Source organism: Pseudophryne corroboree, chromosome 4 (assembly GCF_028390025.1).
Source record: "Pseudophryne corroboree isolate aPseCor3 chromosome 4, aPseCor3.hap2, whole genome shotgun sequence".
In the NCBI taxonomy this organism is placed as follows: Eukaryota; Metazoa; Chordata; class Amphibia; order Anura; family Myobatrachidae; genus Pseudophryne; species Pseudophryne corroboree.
Window position 1 is genome coordinate 301132945 of NC_086447.1, and position 18864 is coordinate 301151808.

The window sequence follows — 18864 nt, forward strand, 5'->3', positions numbered from 1 at the left end:
GGTACACCCACGGTGTTACCAGAACATCCACAGCTATCGCCTGAAGGTCTCATGACCTGGCGGAATACCTGTCCCGTTTTTTGTTCGGGCGGGACGCCATCATGTCCACCTTTGGTCTTTGCCAACGGTCCACAATCATGTTGAAAAACTTCCCTATGAAGTTTCCACTCTCCCGGGTGGAGGTCATGCCTGCTGAGGAAGTCTGCTTCCCAGTCGTCCACTCCCGGAAAGAACACTGCTGACAGTGCTATCACATGATTTTCCGCCTAGCGAAAAATCCTTGCAGTTTTCACTGCCCTCCTGCTTCTTGTGCCGCCCTTCTGTTTACGTGGGCGACTGCCGTGATGTTATCCCACTGGATCAATACCGGCTGACCTTGAAGCAGAGGTCTAGCTAAGTTTAGAGCATTATAAAATTGCTCTAAGCTTATTTATGCGGAGAGAATTCTCCAGACTTAATCACACTTCCCTGGAAATTTTTTTTTTTTTTTTTTCCCTGTGTGACTGTTCCCCAGCCTCTCAGGCTGGCCTCCGTGGTCACCGGCATCCAATCCTGAATGCCGAATCTGCGGCCCTCTAGAAGATGAGCACTCTGTAACCACCACAGGAGAGACACCCTTTTCCTTGGATATAGGGTTATCCGCTGATGCATCTGAGGATGCGATCCGGACCATTTGTCCAGCAGATCCCACTGAAGAGTTCTTGCGGGAAATCTGCCGAATGGAATTGCTTCGTAATAAGCCACCATTTTTACCAGGACTCTTGTGCAATGATGCACTGACACTTTTCCTGGTTTTAGGAGGATCCCGATTAGCTCGGATAACTCCCTGGTTTTCTCCACTGGGAGAAACACGTTTTTCTGGACTGTGTCCAGAATCTTCCCTAGGAACAGTAGACGTGTCGTCGGAAAAAGCTGCGATTTTGGAATATTTAGAATCCACTCGTGCTGTCGTAGAACTACTTAAGATAGTGCTACTCCGACCTCCAACTGTTCTCTGGACCTTGCCCTTATCAGGAAAGCGTCCATGTTTCTTTTAAGAAAAATCATCATTCCGGCCATTACCTTGGTAAAGACCCGGGGCGCCGTGGACAATCCAAACGGCAGCGTCTGAACTGATAGTGACAGTTCTGTACCAGGAACCTGAAGTACCCTTGGTGAGAAGGGCAAATTTGGACCTGTAGGTAAACGTCCCTGATATCCAGTGACATCATATCGTCCCCTTCTTCCTGGTTCGCTATCACTGCTCCGAGTGACTCCATCTTGATTTGAACGCTTGTATGTAAGTGTTCAAATATTTCAGATCTCACCGAGCCGGTTGGCTTCAGTACCACAATATAGTGTGGAATACTACCCCCTTCCTTGTTGTAAGAAGGGTACTTTGATTATCACCTGCTGGGAATACAGCCTGTGAATTGTGTGAGGGGGAGACGTCTCGAATTTCCAATGTACACCTGGGATATTACATGTAGGATCCCGGAGTTCCCTTGCGAGTGTTGCTGAAACTCTTGAGATGACCCCCTACCGCACCTGAGTCCGCTTGTACGGCCCCAGCGTTATGCTGCGGACTTGGCAGAAGCCGTGAGGAGCTTCTGTTCCTGGGAATGAGCTGCTTGCTGCAGTCTTCTTCCCTTTCCTCTCCCCCTGGGCAGATATGACTGGCCTTCGCCCGCCTGCCCGTATGGGGACGAAAGGACTGAGACTGAAAAGACTGTGTCCTTTTCTGCCAATATGTGACTCGGGGTAACAAAAGGTGGATTTTTCAGCTGTTGCCATGGCCACCAGGTCCAATGGACCGCCCCTTTATACGGCAATACTTCCATATGCCGTCTGGAATCTGCCTCACCTGACCACTGTCGTGTCTTCGTCTGGCAGATATGTACATCACATTTACTCTTGATGCCAGAATGCAAATATGCCTCTGCGCATCACACATATATAGAAATGCATCCTTAAAATGCTCTATAGACAATAAAATCCTGTCCCTGTCAAGGGTATCAAAATTTTCAGTCAGGAAATCCGACCAAGCCCCCTCAGCGCTGCACATCCAGGCTGAGGCGATTGCTGGTCGTAGTATAACACCAGTATGTGTGTATATACTGTTATGATATTTTCCAGCTTCCTATCAGCTGGCTCCTTGAGGGCGGCCGTATCTGGAAACGGTAACGCCATGTTTTTTATAAGCGTGTGAGCGCCTTGTCCACCCTAAGGTGTGTTTTCCAACTCGCCCTTACTACTGGCGGGAAAAAGGGTATACCGCCCATAACTTTCTGTCGGAGGAACCCCACGTATCATCACACACTTCATTTAATTTATCTGATTCAGGCAAAACTACAAGTAGTTTATTCCCACCCTACAAAATACCCTTATTTGTGGTACTTGTGGTATCAGAAATACGTAACACCTCCTTCATTGCCCTTAACATGTAACTTGTGGCCCTAAAGGAAAAATACGTTTGTTTCTTCACCGTCGACACTGGGGTCAGTGTCCGTGTCAGTGTCTGTCGACCGACTGAGGTAAATGGGCGTTTTTACAAGCCCCTGACGGTGTCTGAGACGCCTGGACCGATACTAATTTGTCCGCCGGCTGTCTCATGTCGTCAACCGGCTTGCAGCGTGTTGACATTATCACGTAATTCCATGAGTAAGCCATCCATTCTGGTGTCGACTCCCTAGAGAGTGACATCACCATTACAGGCAATTTTCTCCGTCTCCTCACCAACATTTTCCTCATACATGTCGACACACACGTACCGACCTACAGCACACACATACAGGGAATGCTCTGATAGAGGACAGGACCCACTAGCCCTTTGGGGAGACAGAGGGAGAGTTTGCCAGCACACACCAAAAGCGCCATAATGTATATAACAACCCTAGAAGGTGTTGTTTCTATATATGGGCTCTTAATATATAATTATATCGCCAATTTATGCCCCCCTTCTCTTTAACCCTGTTTCTGTAGTGCAGGGGAGAGTGGGAGCCTTCCTCACCAGCGGAGCTGGTCAGGAAAATGGCGCTGAGTGCTGAGGAGAATAAGCTCCGCCCCTTTCACGGCGGGCTTTTCTCCCGGTTATTAGGAAAACTGGCCTGGGTTAAATACATACATATAGCCTTAATGGCTATATGTGATGTATTTATTTGCCTCTAAGGTAATCTATATTGCTGCCCAGGGCGCCCCCAGCAGCGCCCTGCACCCTCCGTGACCGAGATCAGTGAGCCGTGTAGCAACAATGGCGCACAGCTGCAGTGCTGTGCGCTACCTTCATGAAGACTGAGGAGTCTTCTGCCGCCTGTTTCCGGACCTCCGTTCTGCCGTTCTTCAGCGTCTGTAAGGGGGATCGGCGGCGCGGCTCCGGGACGAACCCCAGGCTGACCTGTGTTCCGACTCCCTCTGGAGCTCAGTGTCCAGTAGCCTAAGACTTCAATCCTCCTGCACGCAGGTGAGTTGCAAGTCTCTCCCCTAAGTCCCTCGTTGCAGTGATCCTGTCGCCAGCAGGAATCACTGATTAGAAACCTAAAAAAAAACTTTTCTAAACAGCTCTTTAAGAGAGCCACCTAGATTGCACCCTCTCGGACGGGCACAAAAACCTAACTGAGGCTTGGAGGAGGGTCATGGGGGGAGGAGCCAGTACACACCATGTGACCTAAAAGCTTTTTTTAGATGTGCCCTGTCTCCTGCGGAGCCCGCTATTCCCCATGGTCCTGACGGAGTCCCCAGCATCCACTAGGACGTTAGAGAAAAAGGGTCAGTAGCGTGTATGGGGTGCAGTGCTTGAGAGATTGTTTCATTTGAGGCAGAGATGTCTAAAATATTAACAACAACAACAACAACAACAACAACAGGCAAGAAGGTCAGAAATCAAAGTAGTAATTGGAAGTGATTGGCAGGATAGCACTATACAAGCAAGAAGTTCAGTAATGACTATCAGGGATGTCCAGAAAGTAGGTGTTTGAGGTGGAGAGTAAACAGACTCACTCAATTGTGAGAGCAGGCGATACCAAAAAGAGAGCAGGCGTATTAAAAAGTGACATTCACTATGTAATATTAATGCATCCTAAAATATTTATTGTTATCCATAAACACCAACAATGGCCTATAGTGGGAAGAGAACGAATGCTGCAATGAATAAAAAGAACATGTGAATAATAAGAATTTACTTACCGATAATTGTATTTCTCGTAGTCCGTAGTGGATGCTGGGGACTCCGTAAGGACCATGGGGAATAGCGGCTCCGCAGGAGACTGGGCACAAAAGTAAAGCTTTAGAACTACCTGGTGTGCACTGGCTCCTCCCCCTATGACCCTCCTCCAAGCCTCAGTTAGGATACTGTGCCCGGACGAGCGTACACAATAAGGAAGGATTTTGAATCCCGGGTAAGACTCATACCAGCCACACCAATCACACCATATAACTTGTGATCTAAACCCAGTTAACAGCATGATAACAGAGGAGCCTCTAGAAAAGATGGTTCACTACAGCAATAACCCGATTTTTTGGTAACAATAACTATGTACCAGTATTGCAGACAATCCGCACTTGGGATGGGCGCCCAGCATCCACTATGGACTACGAGAAATAGAATTATCGGTAAGTAAATTCTTATTTTCTCTAACGTCCTAAGTGGATGCTGGGGACTCCGTAAGGTCCATGGGGATTATACCAAAGCTCCCAAACGGGCGGGAAAGTGCGGATGACTCTGCAGCACCAAATGAGAGAACTCCAGGTCCTCCTCAGCCAGGGTATCAAATTTGTAGAATTTTACAAACGTATTTGCTCCTGACCAAGTAGCTGCTCGGCAAAGTTGTAAAGCCGAGACCCCTCGGGCAGCCGCCCAAGATGAGCCCACCTTCCTTGTGGAATGGGCTTTTACAGATTTTGGCTGTGGCAGGCCTGCCACAGAATGTGCAAGCTGAATTGTACTACAAATCCAACGAGCAATAGTCTGCTTAGAAGCAGGAGCACCCAGCTTGTTGGGTGCATACAGAATAAACAACGAGTCAGATTTTCTGACTCCTGCCGTCTTGGAAACCTATATTTCCAGGGCTCTGACAACGTCTAGCAACTTGGAGTCCTCCAAGTCCCTAGTAGCCGCAGGCACCACAATAGGTTTATTCAGGTGAAACGCTGAAAACCACCTTAGGGAGAAACTGAGGACAAGTTCTCAATTCCGCCCTGTCCGAATGGAAAATCAGATGAGGGCTTTTACAGGATAAAGCCGCCAATTCTGACACGCACCTGGCCCAGGCCAGGGCCAACAGCATGACCACTTTCCATGTGAGATATTTTAACTCCACATATTTAAGTGGTTCAAACCAATGTGACTTTTGGAACCCCAAAACTACATTTAGATCCCAAGGTGCCACTGGAGGCACAAAAGGAGGCTGTATATACAGTACCCCTTTCACAAACGTCTGAACTTCAGGGACTGAAGCTAGTTCTTTTTGGAAGAAAATTGACAGGGCCGAAATTTGAACCTTAATGGACCCCCATTTCAGGCCCATAGACACTCCTGTTTGCAGGAAATGTAGGAATCGACCTAGTTGAAACATTTCTCCGTCGGGGCCTTACTGGCCTCGCACCACGCAACATATTTTCGCCAAATGCGGTGATAATGTTTTGCGGTTATATCTTTCCTGGCTTTGATCAGGATAGGAATGACTTCATCCGGAATGCCTTTCTCCTTCAGGATCCGGCGTTCAACCGCCATGCCGTCAAACGCAGCCGTGGTAAGTCTTGGAACAGACAGGGTCCTTGCTGGAGCAGGTCCCTTCTTAGAGGTAGAGGCCACGGATCCTCCGTGAGCATCTCTTGAAGTTCCGGTTACCAAGTCCTTCTTGGCCAATCCGGAGCCACGAATATAGTGCTTACTCCTCTCCATCTTATAATTCTCAGTACCTTGGGTATGAGAGGCAGAGGAGGGAACACATACACTGACTGGTACACCCACTGTGTTACCAGAGCGTCCACAGCTATTGCCTGAGGGTCCCTTGACCTGGCGCAATACTTGTCGAGTTTTATAAACATGTGGAAGACTTCTGGGTGAAGTCCCCACTCTCCCGGGTGGAGGTCGTGTCTGCTGAGGAAGTCTGCTTCCCAGTTGTCCACTCCCGGAATGAATACTGCTGACAGTGCTATCACATGATTTTCCGCCCAGCGAAGAATCCTTGCAGCTTCTGCCATTGCCCCCCTGCTTCTTGTGTCACCCTGTCTGTTTACGTGGGTGACTGCCGTGATGTTGTCCGAATGGATCAACTCCGGGTGACCTTGAAGCAGAGGTCTTGCTGAGCTTAGAGCATTGTAAATGGCCCTTAGCTTCAGGATATTTATGTGAAGTGATGTCTCCAGGCTTGACCATAAGCTCTGGAAATTACTTCCCTGTGTGACTGCTCCCCAGCCTCGCAGGCTGGCATCCGTGGTCACCAGGACCCAGTCCTGAATGTGCGGCCCTCTAGAAGATGAGCACTCTGCAACCCCACAGGAGAGACACCCTTGTGCTTGGTGACAGGGTTATCCGCTGATGCATCTGAAGATGCGACCCGGACCATTTGTCCAGCAGGTCCCACTGGAAAGTTCTCGCGTGGAATCTGCCGAATGGGATTGCTTCGTAGGAAGCCACCATTTTTCCCAGAACCATTTCATTGATGTACTGAGACTTGGCTCGGTTATAGGAGGTTCCCGACTAGCTCGGATAACTCCCTGACTTTCTCCTCCGGGAGAAACACCTTTTTCTGGACTGTGTCCAGGATCATCCCTAGGAACAGAAGACGAGTCGTCGGAATCAGTTGCGATTTTGGAATATTGAGAATCCAATCGTGCTGCCGCAACACTACCTGAGATAGTGCTACACCGACCTCCAACTGTTCCCTGGATCTTACCCTTATCAGGGAATCGTCCAAGTAAGGGATAACTAAAATTCCCTTCCTTCGAAGGAGTATCATCATTTCGGCCATTACCTTTGTAAAGACCCGGGGTACCGTGGACCATCCATACGGCAGCGTCTGAAACTGATAGTGACAGTTCTGTACCATAAACCTGAGGTACCCTTGGTGAGAAGGGTAAATTGGGACATGAAGGTAAGCATCCTTGATGTCCCGAGACATCATGTAGTCCCCTTCTTCCAGGTTCGCAATCACTGCTCTGAGTGACTCAATCTTGAATTTGAACCTCCGTATGTAAGTGTTCAAGATTTTAGATTTAGAATCGGTCTCACCGAGCCGTCCGGCTTCGGTACCACAACAGTGTGGAATAATACCCCGTTCCCTGTTGCAGGAGGGGTACCTTGATTATCACCTGCTGGGAATACAGCTTGTGAATGGCTTCCAAAACTGCCTCCCTGTCAGAAGGAGACATCGGTAAAGCCGACTTTAGGAAACGGCGAGGGGGAGACGTCTCGAATTCCAATTTGTACCCCTGAGATATCACCTGAAGGATCCAGGGGTCTACTTGCGAGTGAGCCCACTGCGCGCTGAAATTCATTGAGACGGGCCCCCACCGTGCCTGATTCTGCTTGTAAAGCCCCAGCGTCATACTGAGGGCTTGGCAGAGGCGGGAGAGGGCTTCTGTTCCTGGGAACTGGCTGATTTCTGCAGCCTTTTTCCTCTCCCTCTGTCACGGGGCAGAAATGAGGAACCTTTTGCCCGCTTGCCCACGAAAAGACTGCGCCTGATAATACGGCGTCTTCTTATGTTGAGAGGCGACCTGGGGTACAAACGTGGATTTCCCAGCTGTTGCCGTGGCCACCAGGTCTGAAAGACCGACCCCAAATAACTCCTCCCCTTAATAAGGCAATACTTCCAAATGCCGTTTGGAATCCGCATCACCTGACCACTGTCGTGTCCATAACCCTCTACTGGCAGAAATGGACAACGCACTTAGACTTGATGCCAGTCGGCAAATATTCCGCTGTGCATCACGCATATATAGAAATGCATCTTTTAAATGCTCTATAGGCAATAATATACTGTCCCTATCTAGGGTATCAATATTTTCAGTCAGGGAATCCGACCACGCCAACCCAGCACTGCACATCCAGGCTGAGGCGATTGCTGGTCGCAGTATAACACCAGTATGTGTGTAAATACATTTTAGGATACCCTCCTGCTTTCTATCAGCAGGATCCTTAAGGGCGGCCATCTCAGGAGAGGGTAGAGCCCTTGTTCTTACAAGCGTGTGAGCGCTTTATCCACCCTAGGGGGTGTTTCCCAACGCACCCTAACCTCTGGCGGGAAAGGATATAATGCCAATAACATTTTAGAAATTATCAGTTGTTATCGGGGGAAACCCACGCATCATCACACACCTCATTTAATTTCTCAGATTCAGGAAAACTACAGGTAGTTTTTCCTCACCGAACATAATACCCCTTTTTGGTGGTACTCGTATTATCAGAAATGTGTAAAACATTTTTCATTGCCTCAATCATGTAACGTGTGGCCCTACTGGAAGTCACATTTGTCTCTTCACCGTCGACACTGGAGTCAGTATCCGTGTCGGCGTCTATATCTGCCATCTGAGGTAACGGGCGCTTTAGAGCCCCTGACGGCCTATGAGACGTCTGGACAGGCACAAGCTGAGTAGCCGGCTGTCTCATGTCAACCACTGTCTTTTATACAGAGCTGACACTGTCACGTAATTCCTTCCAACAGTTCATCCACTCAGGTGTCGACCCCCTAGGGGGTGACATAACTATTACAGGCAATCTGCTCCGTCTCCACATAATTTTTCTCCTCATACATGTCGACACAAACGTACCGACACACAGCACACACACAGGGAATGCTCTGATAGAGGACAGGACCCCACTAGCCCTTTGGGGAGACAGAGGGAGAGTTTGCCAGCACACACCAGAGCGCTATATATATACAGGGATAACCTTATATAAGTGTTTTTCCCCTTATAGCTGCTGTATTTTTAATACTGCGCGTAATTAGTGCCCCCCTCTCTTTTTTAACCCTTTCTGTAGTGTAGTGACTGCAGGGGAGAGCCAGGGAGCTTCCCTCCAACGGAGCTGTGAGGGAAAATGGCGCCAGTGTGCTGAGGAGATAAGGCCGCCGAGAAGGGGGCGGAGCCTATCTCCCGTTTTTCTGTGTATTCTGGCAGGGGTTAAATTCATCCATATAGCCCAGGAGCTATATGTGATGCATTTTTTTGCCATCCAAGGTGTTTTTATTGCGTCTCAGGGCGCCCCCCCCCAGCGCCCTGCACCCTCAGTGACCGGATTGTGAAGTGTGCTGAGAACAATGGCGCACAGCTGCAGTGCTGTGCGCTACCTTGTTGAAGACAGGATGTCTTCTGCCGCCGATTTTCCGGACCTCTTCTGTCTTCTGGCTCTGTAAGGGGGCCGGCGGCGCGGCTCTGGGACCTATCCATGGCTGGGCCTGTGATCGGTCCCTCTGGAGCTAATGTCCAGTAGCCTAAGAAGCCCAATCCACTCTGCACGCAGGTGAGTTCGCTTCTTCTCCCCTTAGTCCCTCGATGCAGTGAGCCTGTTGCCAGCAGGTCTCACTGAACATAAAAAACCTAAAACTAAACTTTTCACTAAGCAGCTCAGGAGAGCCACCTAGTGTGCACCCTTCTCGTTCGGGCACAAAAATCTAACTGAGGCTTGGAGGAGGGTCATAGGGGGAGGAGCCAGTGCACACCAGGTAGTTCTAAAGCTTTACTTTTGTGCCCAGTCTCCTGCGGAGCCGCTATTCCCCATGGTCCTTACGGAGTCCCCAGCATCCACTTAGGACGTTAGAGAAAAAGCATTACTCATTTTGAGTTTTGTTTTAAACTACCTATTAACACCTGAACCTGTTTTTCACAGACATGGTTGAAACATGGAAACATCTATGACGTGCATGTTACCTGCTGACACAAAGCAGCTGCCAGATTTCCTCCGGCACTATCTCCAGAAATGGCAATCCTTTGCGGGTCCACAGAAAACCTGGCAAGGACCTCTGGTTGCATGAAGTATTTTGTGGCAGCAAAGACATCATTTAGTTGCTCTGGAAAATGAACATTTGGCACCAGTCTGTACCTAAAACACAAAATACAAATGTACAGGCTTGTAAAACGTGCTGCCATGGCACTCTGGTGTAGTATCACTAGCGTACTTAGAGACTTAACAAGGTTAAGTGGGCAATAATACATGATTCTCTGGTCCATATAAGAAATACAAAACCCATGAAATGCATTTCATGTTTTTACCCCAGAAACTGATGAAGCTACTCAGAACAGCCATCAGGAGGGGATTATGGGTACTGGTGTCCCGGGCCCTTACAGAGAGAGAGGCCCACCTCTGGCTCCTACCGTCGATACAGTACCTGGAGAGCTGTTCCAGGTGTGTACAACAACAGAGGGCTGACGCGCAGGGCAGACTTCTCAAATCAAGCCTTCCCTGTGCATCAGCTGTCTGTGAATAGTTCCTGCAGGTCCGTAACTTCATGATATACGACATCAAATAGGGGTGGAGTGGTGCAGCAGAATTTTTTTTTGAGGGGGTGGGGCTCTGTCTATTTTGTCAGTCTTGGGCCCCACAATTTCTGATGGCAGCCCTGGCTACAGTTATAATTTTATTCAACCCAAGTCCTGAATCCTTAGGCAGATGCATTTAAAGTTGCACTACATCTGGTCACAGAACAACAGAACAAGAACAATACTTAAACAACGGAAAGGGCTGAAGCCAGCTTCAAAGTAGAGTTATACAGTGTCTCTAAAAGTCCTGTAACACAAACCAATATCAACTTTAAATTGTTTTAAATTGAATAAATATTTCTATATCTTCACACATAAAGACTTTAGTAATTGGCACAAATACTAGTACTTCAAATCTGTGTGTATACAGTAATGACTCTGGGCGAGATGTGTGAAGCAGTGAAAACAGTGGAGTAGTGAGCCAGTGGAGAAATTGCCCATGACAACCAATCAGCTTTGAGGTAACATTTATCAACTGCATTCTAATAAATTATCTGGAGCAGCTGATTGGTTGCCATGTGTAACTTCTCCGCTGGCCCACATCTCCACTCTTTACAGCTCTTCATACATCTACCACAAAGTCATTTCAAAATACTATAAAAGCATTTGAGGGAAAGGACCACATTTTAATTCATCTTTGCCTTGGAGATAGTTTTTCATGTTTTGGTTACTGAGAAAAATAGTTTAAGGCAAACAATAGTAAGGAAATCACACACACATTTGCCAAAGGTCAGAATTAACAGCTTGTCTTTAATATAGTGAGATAGTTTAGTGGTAAGCAGGACTTCTACATATAACAAGTCTAAGTTTTCAAATTTGAATTCACCAAGTTGTCTGATGAAGAAAAAAATGGAGGGCTTATGCTAACATGACCTACTCATTAGTATCTAGAGCTATAAAACAAACATGATGGCAAATAGTCCATTATGCTTGGCCTTATCGTGTTTGCTAATCAAACATACAGAGTATACACCCTTCTAATAAGAAGATATTTCAACAGAGTTGAATAACTACATTTCAGCATTTTTTTTTTTTTTTTTTAATAAAATTCACTTCTAAATAGGTTTTATTAATCAGGTCACTGAATTCTGTAAATCAGAGTGTTCTAATCCGACAAACTAGCATGCAGAAAAATCAGGTGCCCATTGTTCAAACTCACTCAATGGAAACAACAACCGCATTTACATCTTCTGAAATTTTCCGGCACAGGCTGTCATAGGACCTCGTTCCTAAAACAAATAATATATGTTTTATAAAATTGTTACATGCAGGCAGCGGTCCAGCATTTGATATACACAAGTTAAAACACAAAGCAGTCTTTATAAGTAAAACTAGGGAAAGGTGAATGTAGTGCTGATCTGAATACTTATTAAAACAATGCAGACTTTTCAAACATAACAAGGCAGTCACTAATTTTAACAGGTTAAAATAAAAAGTATAGTAAGGTTCTAGAAAATCCAAATGCAAACGTCACGTTGAAGAATATTGGAAGGCATGCAGCAGCCAGAGCATTCCTCCCAACTGTGCATACGTAGGTGTTAGATTGGAGAGGGAGGTGATTTGTTTCTATTCCAGGACAGATGGGAGGTGTGCCCCTTAAATCATGATCTTGTATTAGTATGGAGCAACAAAACTTTGCAGTACTGGTGAGTCAGAAGTACAAATCATATAATATACAAACTGCACATAAACCAGAATAAGTACATTAGAGTTTTACAAAGGAGTTGCAGACATGAGGCAGATTGTACAGGGGGCCAGTGTGTGCAGTATGGATGGGGGGTCCTTAGGGTATAGGAAGAAACCAGGGTGGCTCAGAAGAGCATGGACTGTTTCTGAGGGGACGCATCCTAATTGCAGAAAACAAAAAGTTGTGATGTTTGCTATAGCACTTGGTGTTAACATATTACTTATACTATATATTATATTACTTATACTGAATACTTTATATGAAATATATATATGAAAATATGAAAATTGGAAAGGATTTCATAATAGTAAAGTTGGAGCTGTATAATTCACCTTCTCTATTGTCTAAGATTAGTTGTAGAAACAATACGTTTACGTTTCACCTTCTCTAAACTGTATACAGTATTAAATAAATGTAAGAAAATTGCAGCAACCAATATTATTACATTTTGTAGTACATTTTCTTTGTTGTTGCAATAACGAGATGACTTTTATGAAAGCTAGATTATTTGGTCCTGGGTGGCCAGGACTATGAAATTCTCACTTCTACTTGAAAAGGAATCGGATAATTCTGAACAAGGTACAAACAAATTTGATGGGGCTTTCATTAGTTAGTATAGTTCAAATTCAAAAGGAGATTAAACAAGTTTATTAAAAAAATAAAAAAAAAAAAAAAAAAAAAAAAGGAAGATACTTAACTTAAGAGAGATCTGGTTATAGGGGATAAAATACCAGATAATCCACCATGTATTTATAGACCGGCTCATCGCTGAAAAACACACTGGTAAGCCACAGTATAGAAGGGGAGAAGAGGTCCGGACAAAGGGTTTCTACCCGATGTGCAGATCAGTGAAAAGTAAAACCACTTAAATAAAAGAATTTAGCTATATGAGAAAATGTATCCCATAAAAGAATTTATTACGTGTTGTTAAAAAAATTTTTTATATGCTCTGCAGTGTGAATGTGGTCTGATTTATGTGGGTTAGACCAGCCGTAATCTTAAAACTTGCCTAGCACAGCATATTTACAACAAATGAAACATTTTCGAAACATACACTATGGGGTATATGCAATTCACGACGAATCGCGGCAATTTTTCGCCGTTTTTTAATTCGACTTAATTCGACAGGTGAATTCCGGAAGGTGGCTTCCGGAATTCACCATATTCAATGAAAAACGGATTCGCCAGAATCGCGGGCGAAAATCGGCCGATTTGGCGGATTTTGCCGCGATTTTAAAAAACGGGAAAAAACGGGAAAAAAATGGAAAAAAAAATGGCGTGGGGTCCCCCCTCCAAAGCATAACCAGCCTCGGGCTCTTCGAGCTGGTCCTGGTTCTAAAAATGCAGGGGAAAAATTGGGCAGGGATCCCCCGTATTTTTAAAACCAGCACCGGGCTCTGCGCCTGGTGCTGGTGCCAAAAATACGGGGGACAAAAAGAGTAGGGGTCTCCCGTATTTTTAACACCAGCATCGGGCTCCACTAGCTGGACAGATAATGCCACAGCCGGGGGTCACTTTTATGCCGTGCCCTGCGGCCGTGGCATTAAATATCCAACTAGTCACCCCTGGCCGGGGTACCCTGGGGGAGTGGGGACCCCTACAATCAAGGGGTCCCCCCCCAGCCACCCAAGGGCCAGGGGTGAAGCCCGAGGCTGTCCCCCCCCATCCAATGGGCTGCGGATGGGGGGGCTGATAGCCTTTTGTGATAATAAAAATAAGAATTTACTTACCGATAATTCTATTTCTCGTAGTCCGTAGTGGATGCTGGGGACTCCGTCAGGACCATAGGGGGGGTTAGCGGGCTCCGCAGGAGACGGGGCACATCTAAAAAAGCTTTTAGGTCACATGGTGTGTACTGGCTCCTCCCCCTATGACCCTCCTCCAAGCCTCAGTTAGGTACTGTGCCCGGACGAGCGTACACAATAAGGAAGGATCTTGAATCCCGGGTAAGACTCATACCAGCCACACCAATCACACCGTACAACTTGTGATCTGAACCCAGTTAACAGTATGATAACAAAATGAAGTAGCCTCTGAAAAGATGGCTCACAACAATAGTAATAACCCGATTTTTGTAACAATAACTATGTACAAGCATTGCAGACAATCCGCACTTGGGATGGGCGCCCAGCATCCACTACGGACTACGAGAAATAGAATTATCGGTAAGTAAATTCTTATTTTCTCTAACGTCCTAGTGGATGCTGGGGACTCCGTCAGGACCATGGGGATTATACCAAAGCTCCCAAACGGGCGGGAGAGTGCGGATGACTCTGCAGCACTGAATGAGAGAACTCCTGGTCCTCCTTAGCCAGAGTATCAAATTTGTAAAATTTTACAAACGTGTTCTCCCCTGACCACATAACTGCTCGGCAAAGTTGTAATGCCGAGACTCCTCGGGCAGCCGCCCAGGATGAGCCCCCTTCCTTGTGGAATGGGCATCTACATATTTCGGCTGTGGCAGGCCTGCCACAGAATGTGCAAGCTGAATTGTACTACAAATCCAGCGTGTAATAGACTGCTTAGAAGCAGGAGCACCCAGCTTGTTGGGTGCATACAATATAAACAGCAAGTCAGACTTTCTGACTCCAGCCGTCCTAACTATATATATATATATATATATATATATATATATATATATATATTTTTAGGGCCCTGACAACGTCTAGTAACTTGGAGTCCTCCAAGTCCCTAGTAGCCGCAGGCACCACAACAGGTTGTTTCAGGTGAAAACGCTGACACCCCTTTAGGAAGAAACTGGAGACGAGTCCCAGTTCTGCCCTGTTCAAATGGAAAATTTTAATATGGGCTTTTGTAAGACAAAGCCGCCCATTCTGACAATCGCCTGGCCGAGGCCAGGGCTAACACATGGTCACTTCCCATGTGAGATATTGGTCAACAACATGGTCACTTTCCATGTGAGATATTTCAAATCCACAGATTTGAGCTGTTCAAACCAATATGATTTTAAGAAATCCCAACACTATGTTGAAACCTCACGGTGCCCCTAGAGGCACAAAAAAGCTGTATATGCAATACACCCTTTACAATCTGGACTTCAGGAACTGAAGTCAATTCTTTCTGGAAGAAAATCTACAGGGCCGAAATTTAAATGTTAATGAACCCCAATTTGAGGCCCAAAACACTCCTGTTTTCAGGAAGTGTAGAAATCGACCTAGTTGAATTTCCGTCGTGGAGCCTTCCTGGCCTCACCCACGCAACATATTTTCACCACATGTGGTGATGACGTTGTGCGGTCACCTCCTTCCTGGCTTTGACCAGGGTAGGTATGACCTCTTATGGAATGCCTTTTCCCTTCAGGATCCGGCATTCAACCGCCATGCCGTCAAACGCAGCCGCGGTAAGTCTTGGAATAGACATGGTACTTGCTGAAGCAAGTCCCTTCTTAGCTCCCCAGGCCCTTAGTCCTCTGTGAGCATTTCTTGAAGTTCCGGGTACCAAGTCCCTCTTGGCCAATCCGGAGCCACTAGTATAGTTCATACTCCTCTATGTCTTATAATTCTCAATACCTTGGTTATGAGAAACAGAGGAGGGAACACATACACTGACTGGTACACCCACGGTGTTACCAGAACATCCACAGCTATCGCCTGAAGGTCTCATGACCTGGCGGAATACCTGTCCCGTTTTTTGTTCGGGCGGGACGCCATCATGTCCACCTTTGGTCTTTGCCAACGGTCCACAATCATGTTGAAAAACTTCCCTATGAAGTTTCCACTCTCCCGGGTGGAGGTCATGCCTGCTGAGGAAGTCTGCTTCCCAGTCGTCCACTCCCGGAAAGAACACTGCTGACAGTGCTATCACATGATTTTCCGCCTAGCGAAAAATCCTTGCAGTTTTGTCACTGCCCTCCTGCTTCTTGTGCCGCCCTTTCTGTTTACGTGGGCGACTGCCGTGATGTTATCCCACTGGATCAATACCGGCTGACCCTGAAGCAGAGGTCTAGCTAAGTTTAGAACATTATAAATTTGCTCTAAGCTTATTTATGCGGAGAGAATTCTCCAGACTTAATCACACTTCCCTGGAAATTTTTTCCCTGTGTGACTGTTCCCCAGCCTCTCAGGCTGGCCTCCGTGGTCACCGGCATCCAATCCTGAATGCCGAATTTGCGGCCCTCTAGAAGATGAGCACTCTGTAATCACCACAGGAGAGACACCCTTGTCCTTGGATATAGGGTTATCCGCTGATGCATCTGAGGATGCGATCCGGACCATTTGTCCAGCAGATCCCACTGAAGAGTTCTTGCGGGAAATCTGCCGAATGGAATTGCTTCGTAATAAGCCACCATTTTTACCAGGACTCTTGTGCAATGATGCACTGACACTTTTCCTGGTTTTAGGAGGATCCCGATTAGCTCGGATAACTCCCTGGCTTTCTCCACTGGGAGAAACACGTTTTTCTGGACTGTGTCCAGAATCATTCCTAGGAACAGTAGACGTGTCGTCGGAAAAAGCTGCGATTTTGGAATATTTAGAATCCCCTCGTGCTGTCGTATAACTACTTAAGATAGTGCTACTCCGACCTCCAACTGTTCTCTGGACCTTGCCCTTATCAGGAAAGCGTCCATGTTTCTTTTAAGAAAAATCATCATTCCGGTCATTACCTTGGTAAAGACCCGGGGCGCCGGGGACAATCCAAACGGCCGCGTCTGAACTGATAGTGACAGTTCTGTACCAGGAACCTGAAGTACCCTTGGTGAGAAGGGCAAATTTGGACCTGTAGGTAAGCGTCCCTGATATCCAGTGACACCATATCGTCCCCTACTTCCTGGTTCGCTATCACTGCTCCGAGTGACTCCATCTTGATTTGAACGCTTGTATGTAAGTGTTCAAATATTTCAGATCTCACCGAGCCGGTTGGCTTCAGTACCACAATATAGTGTGGAATACTACCCCCTTCCTTGTTGTAAGAAGGGTACTTTGATTATCACCTGCTGGGAATACAGCCTGTGAATTGTGTGAGGGGGAGACGTCTCGAATTTCCAATGTACACCTGGGATATTACATGTAGGATCCCGGAGTTCCCTTGCGAGTGTTGCTGAAACTCTTGAGATGACCCCCTACCGCACCTGAGTCCGCTTGTACGGCCCCAGCGTTATGCTGCGGACTTGGCAGAAGCCGTGAGGAGCTTCTGTTCCTGGGAATGAGCTGCTTGCTGCAGTCTTCTTCCCTTTCCTCTACCCCTGGGCAGATATGACTGGCCTTTGCCCGCCTGCCCGTATGAGGACGAAAGGACTGAGACTGAAAGACTGTGTCCTTTTCTGCCAATATGTGACTCGGGGTAACAAAAGGTGGATTTTTCAGCTGTTGCCATGGCCACCAGATCCAATGGACCGCCCCTTTATACGGCAATACTTCCATATGCCGTCTGGAATCTGCCTCACCTGACCACTGTCGTGTCTTCGTCTGGCAGATATGTACATCACATTTACTCTTGATGCCAGAATGCAAATATGCCTCTGCGCATCACGCATATATAGAAATGCATCCTTAAAATGCTCTATAGACAATAAAATCCTGTCCCTGTCAAGGGTATCAAAATTTTCAGTCAGGAAATCCGACCAAGCCCCCTCAGCGCTGCACATCCAGGCTGAGGCGATTGCTGGTCGTAGTATAACACCAGTATGTGTGTATATACTGTTATGATATTTTCCAGCTTCCTATCAGCTGGCTCCTTGAGGGTGGCCGTATCTGGAAACGGTAACGCCATGTTTTTTATAAGCGTGTGAGCGCCTTATCCACCCTAAGGTGTGTTTTCCAACTCGCCCTTACTTCTGGCGGGAAAAGGGTATACCGCCCATAACTTTCTATCGGAGGAACCCCACGTATCATCACACACTTCATTTAATTTATCTGATTCAGGCAAAACTACAAGTAGTTTATTCCCACCCTACAAAATACCCTTATTTGTGGTACTTGTGGTATCAGAAATATGTAACACCTCCTTCATTGCCCTTAACATGTAACTTGTGGCCCTAAAGGAAAAATACGTTTGTTTCTTCACCGTCGACACTGGGGTCAGTGTCCGTGTCAGTGTCTGTCGACCGACTGAGGTAAATGGGCGTTTTTACAAGCCCCTGACGGTGTCTGAGACGCCTGGACCGATACTAATTTGTCCGCCGGCTGTCTCATGTCGTCAACCGGCTTGCAGCGTGTTGACATTATCACGTAATTCCCTAAATAAGCCATCCATTCCGGTGTCGACTCCCTAGAGAGTGACATCACCATTACAGGCAATTTTCTCCGTCTCCTCACCAACATTTTCCTCATACATGTCGACACACACGTACCGACCTACTGCACACACACAGGGAATGCTCTGATAGAGGACAGGACCCACTAGCCCTTTGGGGAGACAGAGGGAGAGTTTGCCAGCACACACCAAAAGCGCCATAATGTATATAACAACCCTAGAAGGTGTTGTTTCTATATATATGCGCTCTTAATATATAATTATATCGCCAATTTATGCCCCCCTTCTCTTTAACCCTGTTTCTGTAGTGCAGGGGAGAGTGGGAGCCTTCCTCACCAGCGGAGCTGGTCAGGAAAATGGCGCTGAGTGCTGAGGAGAATAAGCTCCGCCCCTTTCTCGGCGGGCTTTTCTCCCGGTTATTAGGAAAACTGGCCTGGGTTAAATACATACATATAGCCTTAATGGCTATATGTGATGTATTTATTTGCCTCTAAGGTAATCTATAT

The 18864-nt window shown here is 46.7% G+C and overlaps 1 protein-coding gene across 1 annotated transcript in view; it reads right to left on the bottom strand.

Annotated features, from left to right (window-relative positions):
- The window catches only part of NCEH1 (neutral cholesterol ester hydrolase 1), an 89235-nt gene that overhangs the window by 25605 nt on the left and 44766 nt on the right, over window positions 1–18864 (bottom strand). The window contains exons 3-4 of the mRNA XM_063916267.1: window positions 11618–11687; window positions 9850–10021 (exon numbers count right to left, since the gene is read on the bottom strand). Coding sequence (XP_063772337.1) covers window positions 9850–10021; window positions 11618–11687 — 242 coding nt within the window. The remainder of the gene's footprint in view (window positions 1–9849; window positions 10022–11617; window positions 11688–18864) is intronic.